Consider the following 17,151-nt stretch of genomic DNA (forward strand, 5'->3'; position numbering starts at 1 on the left):
AATGTACTAAGAGTTGCAATTTTATGGAGTAAGAAGAGACATGTCATTGGTACTATTTGAAAAGCTACTACAGTCACCCAAACAGGAAGAAATAGGGCTTGAGGAAGGGCAGGAATAGAAAGTAGGAGATAAAGCTCCACACAGGGCTATGGGGTATGAATTCAAAACACCCAGGAAATGATTGGATGTTGGAGTGAGCAAGAGTCATTGGTTTTCAGTACGGGAGACTGGAGACAGAGAAGCCAGGAAAGGAAACCTATTTAGAGGGAAAGGTGATGACCTGAGCTTTGCATTTGATTGTTCATCTATTCTAGAAATACTTGTGAAGGTCTGTGATGTGCAAGGAATTTTGCTGGGCTTGGGAATATACCAATTAATAAGATATCATCCTAGCTCTTGAAACATCTAGACCAAATAACTAAAATACAATACTGTGTTTAAACCACTATTACAGGGGCAGATGAATGCAGCACAAAATCTATTACAATGTGAAATCTGACTTTGCAGTAAAGAATCATTCCATTAAAAATGTCTCTTGATATGGAAGTGCCTAGAAGCAGAGACCTATTTGGGTCTCTCACTTTCCTCAAGACAGGACTGAAGATAAAGAATCTTATGTGTAAGACCACCCCATTCCTTTGGATCCTCAGGTCTGTTTCTTCTAATTACATCAACACCAGTGTGAGATAGTTGAATATGACCGGGATTCTCTCTCTCGGTGTATTCCAGCTAACATGTTTGATACAGGCTCCTGCTCTTAAAAAGTAGGGCAGATATATGAAACTAGGAACAAGTGACAACCAGGAAGCACAACTTTGTCTAGCAGACTTCAGTGATCTCTCACTCTGAACCACTGAAGCACTCACAAAATGGCGAGCTGCCGTGAAAGGGAATTCTTGAGGGAATGCTTCATTTTACTTCTTTTCTTTATAAAAATAGAAGCTTATAATAGTCTTATGCAGAAGAATCTACAAACGCTTCCTCACAACACCTTGTCCCATCGATAAGAAATACCTCGATCCATCAAGCGTTCGTGGAGAGCCATCTTTGTCTCGTGCGTGCGCAAGCAGTACGGAAAAGTGAGTCACGCGTGTAGCTCTACGCACAGCCTTTTTCTTCAACATCTGGATCTGTTTGCAAACTGTCCAAAACTTGCATCAGAAAGAAGCCTCTCCAATAAGTCTTGAGGACAAGTTTTAAGAAGTGCATGACTTGAGAAATCTCAGTACTGCCCCTGCTATCCCTGCCAGCTCCCAGCTCTTTAGCAGGTCAAAAAGCTGCTTCATAGGTACCGATGGGGAACAACACAGTAACCTCCACAACACAGTAGCCTCCTTGATGCTCTTCCTTAAGTAGGGCCCCACTTTTAAGCCTCTCTTCTCCTTCAATGAAAACTTACCTACAACGTGTGGCTGCTCTAAGGAGTAAACCATTTAGCTGGCTAGTGGCCAGAAAGACCTGACGAGGCTACCCATGCCACAGTGTTAACAGTCGATAAGATTTCCTTATTGGTTTCCTTCCACCTTCATTTTGCTGTGCTAAGATATAGACATTATATTCCACCCATTATTAACCTAAAAGGTCTTAGAATTATATAATATGTAACTTAAAACATATATCACATAAAACTATCACATAATTCTCTGTCACAGTGACTGTGCCACATAATTTATAACCAGTATGTCAGTGGCCAGTGGCCGGTTTGTTCCTGTCAAACCCATTGCATAATATATGCAATTTTCCAACAACACCACTCAGGAAAACTCAACTGACACACAAACATGAACCCATGAAGAGACAAGACATGTATAAGTGAGACAGTCTGTGAACAGAACAGCAAATTGACTAACACTCAAGAGCCCAGGGCTCAACCACACTTGGTTGTCTTCACATTTTCTCATGTTCCTTCTTCTTTGCTCTCTATGACAGGTGCTGGATGGTTCCCCCATTGAAGTGACCCTAGCCAAACCAGTGGACAAAGACAGTTACATTAGGTACACCCGAGGCACAGGTGGAAGGGGCACCATGCTGCAAGGAGAGTACACCTACTCTTTGGGCCATGTTTATGATCCCACCACAACCTACCTTGGAGCTCCCGTCTTCTATGCTCCTCAGGCCTACACAGCAATCCCCAGCCTTCATTTCCCAGCCACCAAAGGACATCTTGGCAACAGGGCCATTATCCGAGCCCCTTCTGTTAGAGGTAATGCTCATCAGCTCTTGCTCTAGAATAACTCTACAATTTCAAATGATTCGTATTGCAATAGCCTTGGTCAAATGGGATGGACCCACTGAGAGAAAAGGACTGGGAAAATCGTTTATGAAAAATCAAGTATTATATCAATAGTTGTCCTTCCATAAAAATCTTTTTTCACATTACAACTGGTTATTGAAAAAACTTGGTCAGAACATAGCACAAATGAGTCTAATGCATACATTTGATCTTTGCCTGGGCCCATAAAATTTGTGCAGACTAAGTAGTTAGCTTCTCCCTTATCACTGGACCACCATATTGCCATCATATGTGAGTCATTAGAAAACCCAAGTGAGGGGCGCCTGGGTGACTCAGTTGTTTAGCATCTGCCTTCGGCTCAGGTCATGATCCCGGGGTCCTGGGATCGAGCCCCGCATTGGGCTCCCTGCTCAGCGGGGAGTCTGCTTCTCCCTCTGCCACTCCCCCCTGCTTGTGTTCCCTCTCTCGCTGTCTCTCTCTCTCTGTCAAATAAATAAAATCTTTAAAAAGAAAGAAAGAAAGAAAGAAAGAAAGAAAGAAAGAAAGAAAGAAAGAAAGAAAGAAAGAAAGAAAGAAAGAAAACCCAAGTGAAAGCAGGATGGTCCAATGGAAACCAGTTATTTCAAATGGCAAAAAACAAGTCAAGGCACATATGTATTTAATGGTAACTCAGTGGCATCATATTCATACATAAATCACAAATTATCATACATATTCTAACAGATATATGAGAGACTTTCATCTGACCTCCCCCTAGAAATATGTGCTATGTCTTCTAAAAAGCCCCACTATTGAGGAAATCAACTTATTTCTCCAGGATATGGAGAACTAAACAGTAAAGTCCAAATAGAAGACTGACTACCATACAATAAATCTTTCCTATGTAATCCTACAAGAATTCCAGATGTTCACACAGTTCTCTGGGCTCAGTTCAAGGAACACAGACAATAAGGAAAGCGTTTTTTAATTTCTATTAAACTAGTTTGTCTCTGCCTAATGGAATCCTTCAAAATAGTACTGCTAGGAGAGAATTAATGCCAAAAGAATCCCAGTTCTATCTTCCAAATATGACACCACTCTGGGCAATTTGACAACCAACTGTATTTAACTCTGTCCTTGGGTTTTACTTAGACGCAAAGGGGCATGTCCAGGTTACCGTGAAAACAATTATCTTACCGTGTTTTACTATTTTTCAGGAAAACTGAACTGACCATCCTAGAGGTTCTAGTCTTCAACAGCCTTAACATTTCCATAATCATAATAAAATCACTCTATCCAAAATTATAATGCAAAAGAAATCATCAGGTTTTCCTCCAGGATAATCTATAACAAATTATGTCATTAAAGTATGGTGCATTTATAATCTGAATTCATATTATTAAATAATTTATACATTAAATATAAATTGTCAACCAGTTGTAATGTAGGAAAAAAAACAAGCTCCGCTCCAAGGGAAAAAATACCTTATAGCAAGAAAGGAATCAATGAATGATATTCATGGATGAAGGGTAATCAATTTGATTTTTTTTATCACTTTACACCACCAATAGGGAATCAAAGTAGCAACATGGCAAAACAAAAAATCAATAGGAATCTATTAATGAAACTCAATGGAAATTTAAGCCTCACATTGTCTGAACATAAAACAGAAAATAGTGAACCTATAAACACGTTTTCTAAATGTTCAAATGTTTCCCAACTGATCATTGGGGATGGGATTACTGGGGAAGCTAAAATTCATTTCTGATTTACTGATCAATGATAAAAATGCAAGACTTATTTTAATACATGTGGTCATACCATGCTGGGATGTTTAAATACCTTCCCAACGTTTATTAGTCTATAGAGAAATGTCAACAGAAGGTCTACTGAAGATAGAAATTGCAAATTTTTTCTCTGTGTCACAGTTTTAAAGTTGCTCATGTACTTATCAATAGCCTTGAGAGTATGGCTTTCATCCACAGATAGTAAAAAAAAAAAAAAAAGAAAAGAAAAGAAAAGAAAGAAAGAAAGAAAAAAAACAAGACACTTCCGGTGAACCCTACTTTATATTGAGTTTCATTACATTAGAATCCTAGAGTTTTCTATGCATCTTGAGGGCAATGATCAATGTGACTTGGGCTAACTTTTCCATTACAGTAAGATTCAGGGTGATCTTCTGGTGGTTTGATTCAGTTTAATGCCTTCTTACGTTCCTAGAAATTTACATGAATGTACCTGTAGGGGCCGCGGGAGTGAAAGGACTTGCCGGCCGCGGTTACTTGGCCTATGCAGGCCTGGGTCGCGGATACCAGGTCAAGGGAGACAAGAGAGAAGACAAACTCTATGACATTTTACCTGGGATGGAGCTCACCCCAATGAATCCCGTCACTTTAAAACCCCAAGGAATTAAACTGGCTCCCCAGGTAGGTAATGTTATTCCAGAGACACTTTCCTTAAGTTAGGCCAAAGACCATCAACATTTGCCTTTCATCAAATGACCTGACTGGATCCCTACTTGGGCTATTGTTTTGTTTTGTTTTGTTTTGTTTTGCTAAATAGGTAAAGTGGCCAATCCACATAAGGTACTGTGAGAGAACGCTAACCGCTGAGTGCCACTCACTCTTCCAGCACAGGCTTTCTTATATTTCCCAAATAATCTGAACTGGAATGCAAAGGTCCTGAAAGCCATTAAGAATTATCAAACTTACACGGAAATAAAATGAAGCAAAGAACTCAAAATAACTGCCTACTGCGTAGGAGTTGGCTAATGGAGAGTATTCAAGACAGGGAATGAATAGGCCACTTAGGACATCTTTTATTGGAAACACTGGGTGTGAGAGAAAACACCATACCATCCATGGTGATATCATGGCCTTGTACTAAATGATAAGATGCCATCTATCATATCCAATTAGGTCTCCCACGATGATTATGCTTGGGGAGGGGCATGATGGTGAGTTTTTAATGCTTTCATTCCACAGCTCCAAGTTTCCATATTTCTGCATGAGGCTGTGGTTTTTATTATTGGAAAATGAGATGTTATAAAAGCTGTTCCAGGGTGGAAAGTGAATAACAGGGGTAAAAACAAAACAAAACAGGATCTGTGTGAGCCCTGAGCCTATTCCCTGTGGGTGTGCAGTACATGCCAGGCTTTCTGTAGAGACACTGGCTGAAGAAGCCATACCCAGTTGTTCAGAGATAAGAGTTTGTGGACCCTAAAGGAAACATCCCTACTCCAGGTCCAAAGGTATAAGCCCCAAATGTATGGAAGTAGCCTTATGATTGCAATCAAGTAGAAAGCATGGCTTTCTAAAAGCTCATCTTATTATTTTTGTAGGATCAATGGCTGTCTAATACATACCAATTAGCTCATCTACGGTTTCTACTAACCCTACCCAGGCAATTAAAAATAAGGATCCCTAGCAGAGTGGTACACAGCCTTCATTTGTTTGTTCGAGAGCCATTTATTGGGCATCCACCATACACCGAGTACTGTGTTAGGTGCTGGGCATGGAAAAGGGAATATAATGCAGTCCTTGCCATCAAAAATCATATGACAATCCAGTGAGAGGATACAGACACATCAACAGATCATTATTGTCAATTCTACTAAGTGTCATGGTAAAGCTTTGCTTAGAAAACACAAAAGCTTGTCATCCAGTCAATCTTGGGTTAAAATCCAAAATAAGGAACCTCATTAAGGACCTGGAATACTTAGAAATCTTTAAAGAAAATAAAAAATAATAATCATTATAAATTCCATATTAATAGTTCCAGGAGCTCCCACAGTGTGATGAATAATCTCTGCTGCTTCTATTAAACCCAGGTTAGAAATTGGTCATGGTTTATAGGGATATGTAAGGAACTCCCTCTCCAAACTAATGAAATTTCTTTAGTCTGAATCTCTACAAGGTCGGCTTAGAAATTGAAGGCTATGCCAACCCAAACCAATGTAGATGGGGCCTTAACAGCCCCATGGTGGGGTCATGGGCATCCGACAAGAGCAGGGAAACAAGGCGTGCCCAGCAGAGTCAGGAGTTAGCGTCCGTACTCTTTGAGCTTGTGTTTGCACAACGGGAATGTCTGCCAGGTAGAGTAGTCTACTGGTGCCCAGGAACCTTCAGGAATGCTTTGTAGACGACAAGAGATGCTACACAGCCAAGAGTAGTCACAAGCAAAAGTCAGTAAAGGAAATAGGAGCAATCCACAAATTTAATAAACTGGAAAAGGCCCTACAATTGCAGCTGGACTCGTGTCAGAACCAATGAGATAAGAAGCTCCATGGAGTCAGCCCAGGGCACGGTTCTGTCCCCAAGTCTTATTCTTTTCAGACTTAGGCCCTGTTTTGCACAGTTTCCTGAGTCTGCTGACTCATGGGAGCATCGGGGCAGGTGGACCACTGAAAATGGCTTCAGGATGAAAAAAAAAAATTGGGTGCCTTTAGACGAGATTCAGTTTGGAGTAGTGATAAAGGCAGAAAAAAGCATGCAGGAAGATTCTAAAACTCAGGTCTTTGTAAAAACAGCCAGAAGTGGTATTTTGCCAAACAAAGACATTGTAGCTGTCAACATCCATCTATTAATGCTCATCAGTAACTTGTAACCACTAAACTTTTTAACTCGATTTTTTATGAAAATGTGAAGTTAAAACCCTATGACAAACGACATGAAGTTAAGAATATATTCTTAGGTTATTTTCTCTAAACCATTATAAACAGGAGGATTGACGGTAGTCATGAGGGAGTCCAACCACACAGTGCTGAAATGTCCATTTTTTTAATGGAAGAAATATATCAAACAAATCATAAAATTAAACTATTGGTAAAAAAGTTACAGCTAATGGACTAAACTAAAAACATATTAGAATAAATGGTGTGAAAATGATTTTTATGAATTGGTCGACATAACATTTTAAATGGAGTTCAAGTTGAGTTCATCTTAAATTTTATGAGTCATTAAACCATATGGCATTTTGTATTTTCTTACATTAGCTTAAGCATTGAAGATTAGAGTTTCAAACCCTGAAAGCTGGAGAAATAATGCAAATGTGACATTTGAAAGGGAAATCACTTTTTTTTTTTTTTTTTACTCCTGTAGATACTAGAAGAAATTTGTCAGAAAAACAACTGGGGACAACCAGTGTATCAGCTGCACTCAGCCATTGGACAAGATCAAAGACAACTATTCTTATACAAAATAACCATTCCTGCCCTGGCCAGCCAGAATCCTGCAATGTGGGTAACATCTCCAAATTCCTAATCTTTTAAGCTTTTTAGAATAAGAGTCTCTTGTAAATCAAGTCTCTTGTAAAATCAATATTTTATCACTATCCAAATAAGAGAAACACTTACATCTACTCCTTGCTCATTTTTCATTAAATGCAAACATTGAGATGTGTAGTTGGGATGTACGTGCCAAGTGGGAGACTGGCATCTCAGAGGCCCCGAATTTCACACAGACAATGAAGACTGTGTAGTATAATCAACCAATAAAAAACTACAGACATAAAATGGAACAGGAATCAGATCTATAGCCCATTCTTTTATCTGTGTAGTATTTAGTTTGGACCATATGAAACTGCCATTTTGTACATGACAACACCATGCCCGGTCACTTATATTTTGGATCAAAGATCCTCTCTGTTGTTGGGTATCACCACCTCAAGCCTGCATTTCTACATATTTTAGGAACCATCCTGTTTCACCTGTACCTTAGAAAAACCGTGTGAGAGTTACAGGTGTGCTCCAGGCATGTCCTATCAATCACCGCTGTCCTGGGTCAGGTCACAAACATCCCTGCGTGCATATACCTGTAGAAGTCTTCAATGCAAAGAGAACGAAGAGAAGACCACACACATAAAATTCCATCATCTGCTCATCTTAGCCCACGAACAGCGACTTGGGTTTTCCCCCATCTCGGGTCCTCAAATGTAATGACTGAATATGCCTTGCAGCCACCCCTTCACACCTCCGAAACTGAGTGCCTACGTGGATGAAGCGAAGACCTACGCGGCCGAGTACACCCTGCAGACGCTGGGCATTCCCACCGACGGGGCCGATGCCCCCACCACGGCAGCTGCCGCCACTGCCTTCCCAGGTAGGGAAAATGGCGCCAGAAATGGCACCTGCCCCGGGTGTTTGAGAAACACCCCCTTGGTACCATGAACTCTGAGAGTGTTTTTAAACTCCACCCGCAATAAATCCAATTTACACCATCTGTGACCAAAAACACTGGGCAGATGCGTGAACCATCAAGGTTCCCCAAGGAGTGGAAGTGGGGTCTAGTCTCAGCTTGGCCCCTGCAGCTGAATGACCTTGAAAGAGCCAGTCTCTGCGTCAGGTTGGGTGGGGTTTTTACTTTTTAGGTAAGAGAGTTTGGAACTACCTATTAGTAGTTGTTTATCTGCGTGCCAGGCGTTCCCCTAAATGCTCAGCATGCTTTATATTATGCCAGCAAAGGTCATGATGCTGCAAGAGGCAGGTTGTAGCATAATGCTACAGTTGAAGGAACCAAGGACAGGAATGATTAAGGAATCTGGCCAAGGTCAATGGCTTTTAAGGAGTCCTTGGACTCCCTGCACAACCCTAATCTTCGACTCAACTTGACTTTTATTGCTTTGCTTTCTGAAAGAAATGTGTAGCTCACATTTTTCTTAAATTGTTTTAAATCAAAAACTCTGTGTGTGAGAGAGACAGAGAGAGAGAAAGAGGGAACCTTTCAATATTTAAGATAATCGGCTCTCATTTATTTGTTCTATAATTTTGGACTGGAGCATACGCGATTTGCTCAGAATAAAGCCTATCTGCAGATCACCTTCAGGGTCCCATTTAAAAGACTTTTCCCCATTTGTTATGTACCTACAACAAAAAGCTAATAATTAAAAAAAATGAACCCTCCAGATATTAAAAAGTACCAGGCAAGAAATTGCTTTGGAAATCTTTCCTTAACAGTTAGTCTGAATAACCCCATTCTTTTTTAGCAAGCAAAGTTCATTTCTTTTGAAGACATTGGTCACTCCAAGGTGTCATTGTGTCGACGTACCTCCCTTAAGACCAGTCCAGAGATCTGAATGGACCCAGACACAAGGCGTTTCTATCAATCCATTCAGTCATGTACTGGTCACGTTCAGGTGTGAGAACTGCTGTATTCCTCCCATCCATAGCACCTGGGCTCACTCTTGTTTTCTTTTGTTTCTCAAAAACGGCAAATATGTTTTCCATCCTGGCAAATAACCACGCTCCACACAAGAACACGACCTCAATTCCAGCTTTGTTCTGTAGAATGTGGGGAGGATGTGTCGTGCACCCCTGCAAGGTTACCAAGGCCACAGCTGCTGCCACAGAGGGCAGGTCCCCTGGGCTGCGCTGGGGCCACCAACCCTGGGCTCGCTTTCCACAGAGTGGGGTGTTGAAATGTCTGTCTACTGGGGACCTGTGCCTGGGTTTCTCAGTTCTTGGAGAAAGGTGAGCCCCTGTCTCATGGAAAGCTGCACCCCCCAAAGACAGCTAACTAATGTACTATAAAAATAAATAAGCCCCTGTCAGAATTGTTACAGTTTGCTTGCACATTGGAAAGGATTCGCTTTCACCTCAGAATGTTTGACCTTTTCCTCCCTTCTGTTTGCTCCTGCAAGAAGTAAAAAATATTTAGGGCATGGGAGTTGTCTTGGGAATGCCTAAGAATTTGAGAGCCTCTCTTATAACTCTGCTGTGGAGTCAAGCAAAGAATAATAGGCTCCAAGGGAAGAATCTGTTTAAAATCCAAATACTCTTGCACTTAAGAAAGTACCTCTGAAACAAATAATACACTATCTGTTAAAAAAGAAGAAGAAGAAAAAGAAGAAGAAGGAGGAGGAGGAGGAGGAGGAGAGATAGCAGGAGGGGAAGAATGAAGGGGGGGAAATCGGAGGCGGAGACGAACCATGAGACGATGGACTCTGAGAAACAAACTGAGGGTTCTAGAGGGGAGGGGGTGGGGGGATGGGTCAGCCCGGTGATGGGTATTAAGGAGGGCACGTTCTGCGTGGAGCACTGGGTGTTATGCACAAACAATGAACATGGAACACTACATCAAGAACTAATGATCTAATGTATGGTGATTAACATAACATAATGAAATAAAAATTTTTAAAAAGTAGCCAAATTGGAAAAGAAAATTCAAAATCCCCAAGGATAAAATCTATGACACATGCACATACGCACACGCTCTCACACATGTGTATTTCTTACTCACTTATTTAGAAATACTATTTCCAAAATCATAATTGGTAACACATTTCTCACATCCTTGGAAAACATACCAAACTTCAGTTAGTGCCTTAGTCAGCATTACTGGCCAAAGTGCCCAAGCCAAGGAGTGGATTTAATTTTTTAAAAAATAGTCCAGCCAGCTCCGTGCGTCCACTTCCTGAGAAGCCACCAGAAAGAAATCAGTGTGTCTGGGTTTGGGATGACTGCCACAGCACATAAACCAAAGGGACTGTTTTGTTGTTGTTGTTTTTTAAATCAGGTCCCTGTTTGTTGCTTAAGTAAAATTTTCCCCTTTTTCTTGTCATCCTCACACTTTTTTGGATCATCTCAGAAATAGCTCAATTTTGATCTAAAACATTAACAGGGAAACATTGCTTTTGTAGCATAAAGGTTATGCCCTTTTCTCTAAACGTGAATGTCAGTCCAGCCAGACATGATACTAATGTGACCGCACATGATGGTCTCCTTACCACGCAAAGCCCTGGGCTGTCTGAAGGTGAGCACGAGCATCATCCAAATACACCGGACAGCTTGGTGGTGATGCAAGAGGTCTTTGCCCTTCACGGTTAGGTCTAAATGTAAACAGGCCAGGTATTTGCTTTTATGGTGCTATGTAGAAACGTAATAAAACTTTCCAAATTCTTCCTACCGGTCTACCCACTCCCTATGTGTCTTCGGTAAAAGCAATGGTTTTTAACATTTCATTTAGGTGGGGGGCATGGGTACGGAAGCGGACCGGCAGAGCCCCACCCATCAGCCCTGCCAACCCATCAGTCACCTCTCCTCCCTTATAAGCTCTGAGAGCCTCTGAAAAAGTTCTAAATCTCAAGCTTTAATTACCTCGGCATCCTGTTAAGTTTCCATGTTTTGGACTCTCCCCCCCCGGGTGTTTCCAGTTTTCTAAGCATGAAGTCATTCCGGCACATGCGGCTGACCTCACTTTGAGGCACGCGGTGCCCTAATCAATGAGTCTAGATACTAGGTCCCCTGAGTTCACTTTTTTTTAAATGTGCATATTAACTTTTGGCTTTAAGCGAGGTTAACTTTTCATCTTCCAACGAGAAGACGATAAAGCAAGAGGGAGCGAATGTGAATGGCTTTTGATGAAGTTTTCTCTGCCTCTCCTCCAGGATATGCTGTCCCCAGTGCAACGGCACCCATGTCCACAGCCCAGCTCAAACAGGCGGTGACCCTCGGACAGGATTTAGCAGCATATACAACATATGAGGTCTACCCCACTTTTGCAGTGACTGCCCGAGGGGATGGATATGGAGCCTTCTGAAGATATCTTCCTTTTAAGTTAAGACACGTGAAACTCTCTCTAGAAGAAATAAACCTCTCAGTTTCCTTACGATCACAAGTCCTGCTTTTCCTAAAGAGATGCCTTTCTTGAGACTGCACAGCTTATACTAATGGTAGAGCCAGGATACGAGAATGAATTCCCAGTGAAATCAAGTGTCAAGAAGCCTTCTGTCTGCCAGAAAACTTAAGAGCCATTGCCCCCAAAAGCTGGTTCTCCCAGGTTCCTGAGTGACTGGGGCGTGCATTATGCACCCTGATGATGTGGAGAGAGATCTCTCAACCTTTACAGGCGTTCCGGGGCTGAGCAGACCTGGCCAGTTAGGGGCAACAAAGGGAGGCAAGTAAACCCCAGAGTCTTAACCGTTTGATGGGGGCCAGCATCGCTTCTGTCTGAAAATTCTACCAAATCAACCTGTCCTAGATCACCATCTGCTTGCCCCCTACCGCCCCCCGGGGACCGCCTGGAAATCAATGGGAGGTGTTGTGGGTAAGGATACAATGAATCCAGGCCCACTGTTTATTTATTAATGCACCTCTTCTTCCCTGGAGCTCCCATCCCTCCCAAGGGTCCCCCAACACAATAATCACCCCAACTTAAAATGGCTTCTTCTCATTTTAAACATTTTAACTTGTCCACCTGGATTTATTTTCACATCAGTCGCATCTTCCTCGTGTCAAATACCATAAAAAAAAGTACATCCAATACATAGAGTATCACATAGGATGCTTTTTCCTATTCGGCAAATGGGCTGAAAAGTCATTTGAAACAGAGAAGTGAAGGTCTACTCTCGTTTCTTGGGTGTTTTTGCAGCACCCAGACCACCATCCAGCATTCAGAGACAGTTCTATTAACGTGGGGTCAGCCTTGGACTGTCTAACCCACTTAGAGTCAAGCTGCCAAGGAACCTTCTCCCTTGCCTTCTACTTTCAACAAATATCAGACGGCTTTACCATATCAAGCCCTTTGGTCTTGAAGTGGTCACAGAAAACCTTACACCCCGCCACTGCTGATTAGAAGTGGATTCTTAGACACCCAGCAAGGGTGTTCGGGACCAAAGTTCCCTAGGGCTTTAGGCCTCTCTCCAGGAACATCTCATGAGAATGTAGGAGCTACAAAACCTGGGATGGAGGGAGCAGACGGCACTACTTTCTTGCCATACTCGTAAATGACAGCTTTTTGTTCAAAACAGAAATAATCGAGCTCTGAATTTCAAATACCCATCACCACTGCTTCTGTCTCATTAGTGGTTTAAGACATACAGCACCAGAATTTCCGGCTAAAAAAAAACAAACAAACAAACAAACAAAAAAAAACCCTGGCACAATTCTACAGGACTCAAAGGAAAACATAAATACAAAGACAGAAAAATTTGTCAACTCTTGATTGGAATCCTGTGATCCAACATCAGCCCAGATTCCAGTCAAAATCAGCTAAATTCCAGCAACAATTAAAAGTCCTTATAACCTTTCAGTTCTATTAACTCCAATCAGACATCAAAGGCCTCAAGGCTACAGCTCATGCTCGGAAAGGCTGGGTGCTTTTGGCTTTACGTATTGTTCCTCATATGCCCTAGGCTAGTGGTTCCCAAACTTGCTGCACTTTAGGAACACCTGAAGTGCTTTTCAGACTGCCAGTGCCAAGATGGCGCCGGATACCCATTACATTAGAGTATCATGGGGAGAAGCCTGGCCTCAGCATTTAAAGATCTTAGGTGATTTCAGTGTGCAGCTAACTTTGGGAATGGCTATAGTCTTTCTATTTCAACCCTACCCCCTAGTGTTTTCCTTATTTATTTCACTTTCATTAAATAGAAAAAAATGCAAGAAACAAATTTGTCTAAGTTAAAACAGATAGCCAAATAATATTTTTATAAATATTCAGCTCATAAAACGTACGAATTTAAATATAATTCATATTGGCTTCAGACGAACTCTTGGACCAAACTAATTTTAAAAATGAGAAAGTGAAAAATTCCTCCATCAGCAATTCTTAGGTCCAAATCAACATTCTCCTACAGACCTGCTTTTATACTCTAAAAGAGTAATGACATCGGGGCAGGCAAGTTCCTACTTAGTCCAAAAAGTCGTTATAGTCCAAAAAAGCATTCCAAATTCCAAGAGCAAAAGTTTTCATGTTCTTTAAAATCTTTGAAAATAGAAAAAAGAAAACAGTGCTCTGGATGTCTAGCCAATGCCAAATAGAAAGAAGGTCTGATCCAGAAGAGTTTTAAATGTAATCAGAATGAACAGTTAGTTAGTACAGGAATCTTTTATGAGAAAAATCTTTATTCCAGATTAAATCATTACGATTTTTTTTAAAGGCTAAGAACAGAAACCTAAATATACAAAATCATCACAGTATCGAGAAAATTGCCCCTGGAGCACCATCTCATTACTTGCCTAAGGAAACACAAGCATTTGTACATTTACTTTCTAAGGACCGATTTTATTCAAGTGAGTAGATGTGGTTTGACTTTTTACTGAAGTTTTACTTCACTCTAGTAAAATCTAGAGAATACTTTGAATTCCATTAGAACATACTCATAGAAAGTATCAATGTGTCTACTGTACCATCTGTATTTACTTTGCCCAAACTAAGTATTGTAGGGCAACTACACAGCCCTATAAACTCATGATACGGCTCTAATGAGTTCAAAACTTTAAAAACTGGGATTTTTAAAAATCATGTGTAGAACCTAAGGTTTATTTTGCATGATGTTCACATTTTTAGACTTTGGAAATTAGCACCTATTTAATACCTATTATATCTTGTGCATCAGTATCTATTTTTTTTGTTATTTCTTACTTCATTGTTTCCTAGAAAAAAACTCTTCATATAAAGAGGAAATTAAAATGAGTCAACCAACCAAAAATAAAAAAAAATAAAATGAGTCAACCAACCAAGTGATAACAGAATACCCAAACAAATAATTTAGAAGCATCTAGTAAGTAAGAACTGAGTTTCTAAATTTTGGTAATTAATAGCTTAGTGAAAATTAAAATCAACCACTGTTATTTAGGAGGAAATGGAGCAGCAGTGAGATTGGACATCTATTTTCTTACTTGTAAAAATGCTGCCTATTCTCACCCCATTACTGTAGCTAGAAGACCATCCTTAACCACAACAAGATAACCATTCTCCTACATAGCTAGGTTTCTTCTCCTACTCCTGCCCAATCCTGGTATCAGGCCAAACCACACTGTGTTTGGATAAAAAACACCCAAAATGCTGCTAGAAAGCTACCTCGTGTTAAGAAAATACTGACTTCAAAACATATCTAACAAACCATAGTTCCTTAACTTTTTAATGGTGGATGGAAATCACAATAGCTATGTATTGATAATAGTTATTCAGGAAATTAGTTTTAGTTTTACTTAAAATTAAACACACACACACACACACACACACACACACACACACATTCCTCAAATCACATAGATTAGCTTTTCATAAATATTGTCTCAATATAATTTTCAATTGATGTTCATTTTCACTGTATTTTTCAATGACTGTTTTATAGTTCTGCCTTGGACAACTGGGTCACAATTTGAATCCATGGGGCACTGGGGGATTCTCCAGGTTGCCTTTTCAAGAATGTGGGTTAGTAAAGAAAGTTAGTATTTTGAGTAGATTGTCTTTCCAAAGCTACAAAGTTAGATAAAATGTATTATTGCCATGCAACTCCAGGCCTATCTAAGATTTCCCAAAAGTAGCTTACAATTAAAAGTGAACAAAGTGTTCCAGGATTCACATGAGGCTATGGTCACTTATGCCCTCCTTGCATTCATACAGAAAATCCCAGGAGATGAAATGTACCTACAACTTAACCTGGAGACTTGGTACTTTTTGTATCCTGTGGATACATTTTTACCTATTGTAGATACATCTGTCCAAGATGAAACTAGGTTTCAAATGTGACACCTTAAGTGAACTTTGTGATAAATACTTGTAAAAGAAAATATTGGTAGCATAATTTAGGGATTTTAATGTACTTATTGGAAGACAGAGAAACTAGGCAATCGATATTCCTACCTGATATGTACTAGTTACGTGTTTAATTGACCTGATCATCAAATTTGATGCTGAGATTTTACTTCATTCTACTGATGTCTTGAAAAGGCTTCAAGCTTTACAAGAACATAGCCAAAGAAAATGTAATGTGGCCACCAGGATATATATATTTATATTTGCCAACGTTAGAGCAAAGTAAAGCAAGTCCTGCTATAATGAGTAAAACCATTAGAAAAATGAGATTTTCTGGGCGCCTGGGTGGCTCAGTTGGTTAAGCGACTGCCTTCAGCTCAGGTCATGATCCTGGAGTCCCGGGATCAAGTCCCGCATCAGGCTCTTTGCTCAGCAGGGAGTCTGCTTCTCCCTCTGACCTTCTTCCCTCTCGTGCTCTCTATCTCTCATTCTCGCTCTCAAATAAATAAAATCTTTAAAAAAAAAATGAGATTTTCTGACCCCCATGCCCTACCACTTTACTTATGGAGTAAAACATTTTTTTTAAATTTCAGTCAATAAAAACATAGATACAGAATATTCTCTTGTTCCCAAAATATCCACTTTAAAAGCCATATTTTTTTTACAGTGTTTATATAGAAAGTAAAATGTGTGAGTTTAATAGGGACAGCACTGCATACCTTGAACACATAGGTTCATTGATGGGAGAATGTTAACTGTTTGCATCCCCAGGTCACCTCAGTTTTGTAGAAAAGTTAAAAGAAAACGTTAAACTTCAGCTAATAGTGAAGAGAAATTAGTAACCAGTATGGAAGTGAAAAATAATTCACTTATTTTTCTGGAAACGAGAAGCTTCCATTCATTCAAACGTGCCTGGAATGAAATCTAGAACACTTCCGCATCTCCCTCCTTCACTTTTCTCCTATTGAATGTACCTTGTTTTCTCTTCACCTATATTCCTTTGTCTAAGGGGAGGGGAGATGCCAAGAAACAGTGCTTTAAAGAAAGTAAGCTGCCGGCAGGAAATTCTTGGAACCTGAAGAATGTTAACCCCACCCAGGGTTTAGCAATGTCTCTGGGGTGATGGTAGGTCCCGGTTTGCAGGGACAGCCCCGGCTTATGTCTGTGGTCCCACCGTAACCATGTTAACAATAGCCCTTCATACTCACAAATGTGTCCCAATTCAGACAACATACAGTGACCCCATCTTTATGTCTCCTTTTTTTTTTCTTTTCTTATTTTCTTCACTAAGATTAATTCTTACTCTTAGTGGAGAAAATAAACAAATTATAATCTCTACTGCTATAAAGCCACAAGCCTCTCCTTCGTAGAATGTGTGATCCGTCTGTATTTACTATGAACCTGCTCTTATGCCAGAAACTAGGAACATTTGCGTGTGTGTGTGTGTGTGTGTGTGTGTGT

General features: G+C 40.4%; 1 protein-coding gene across 2 annotated transcripts in view; it reads left to right on the forward strand.

Moving 5' to 3' along the window:
- The window catches only part of A1CF (APOBEC1 complementation factor), a 72,254-nt gene extending 59,888 nt beyond the window's left edge, over positions 1–12,366 (forward strand). The window contains exons 8-12 of one of the 2 annotated variants that reach the window (XM_025850984.2): positions 1,930–2,203; positions 4,433–4,638; positions 7,312–7,448; positions 8,168–8,310; positions 11,594–12,366. In XM_025850984.2, coding sequence (XP_025706769.1) covers positions 1,930–2,203; positions 4,433–4,638; positions 7,312–7,448; positions 8,168–8,310; positions 11,594–11,745 — 912 coding nt within the window. In that variant the 3' untranslated portion in view covers positions 11,746–12,366. The remainder of the gene's footprint in view (positions 1–1,929; positions 2,204–4,432; positions 4,639–7,311; positions 7,449–8,167; positions 8,311–11,593) is intronic. The other variant, XM_073878942.1, reaches the window with a different exon arrangement.
- Positions 12,367–17,151: the final 4,785 nt, after the last annotated feature.

The sequence above is a fragment of the Callorhinus ursinus genome, unplaced genomic scaffold (assembly GCF_003265705.2).
Source record: "Callorhinus ursinus isolate GAN/ISIS: 27379988/994484 unplaced genomic scaffold, GSC_fseal_2.0 scaffold32, whole genome shotgun sequence".
Taxonomy (NCBI): Eukaryota; Metazoa; Chordata; class Mammalia; order Carnivora; family Otariidae; genus Callorhinus; species Callorhinus ursinus.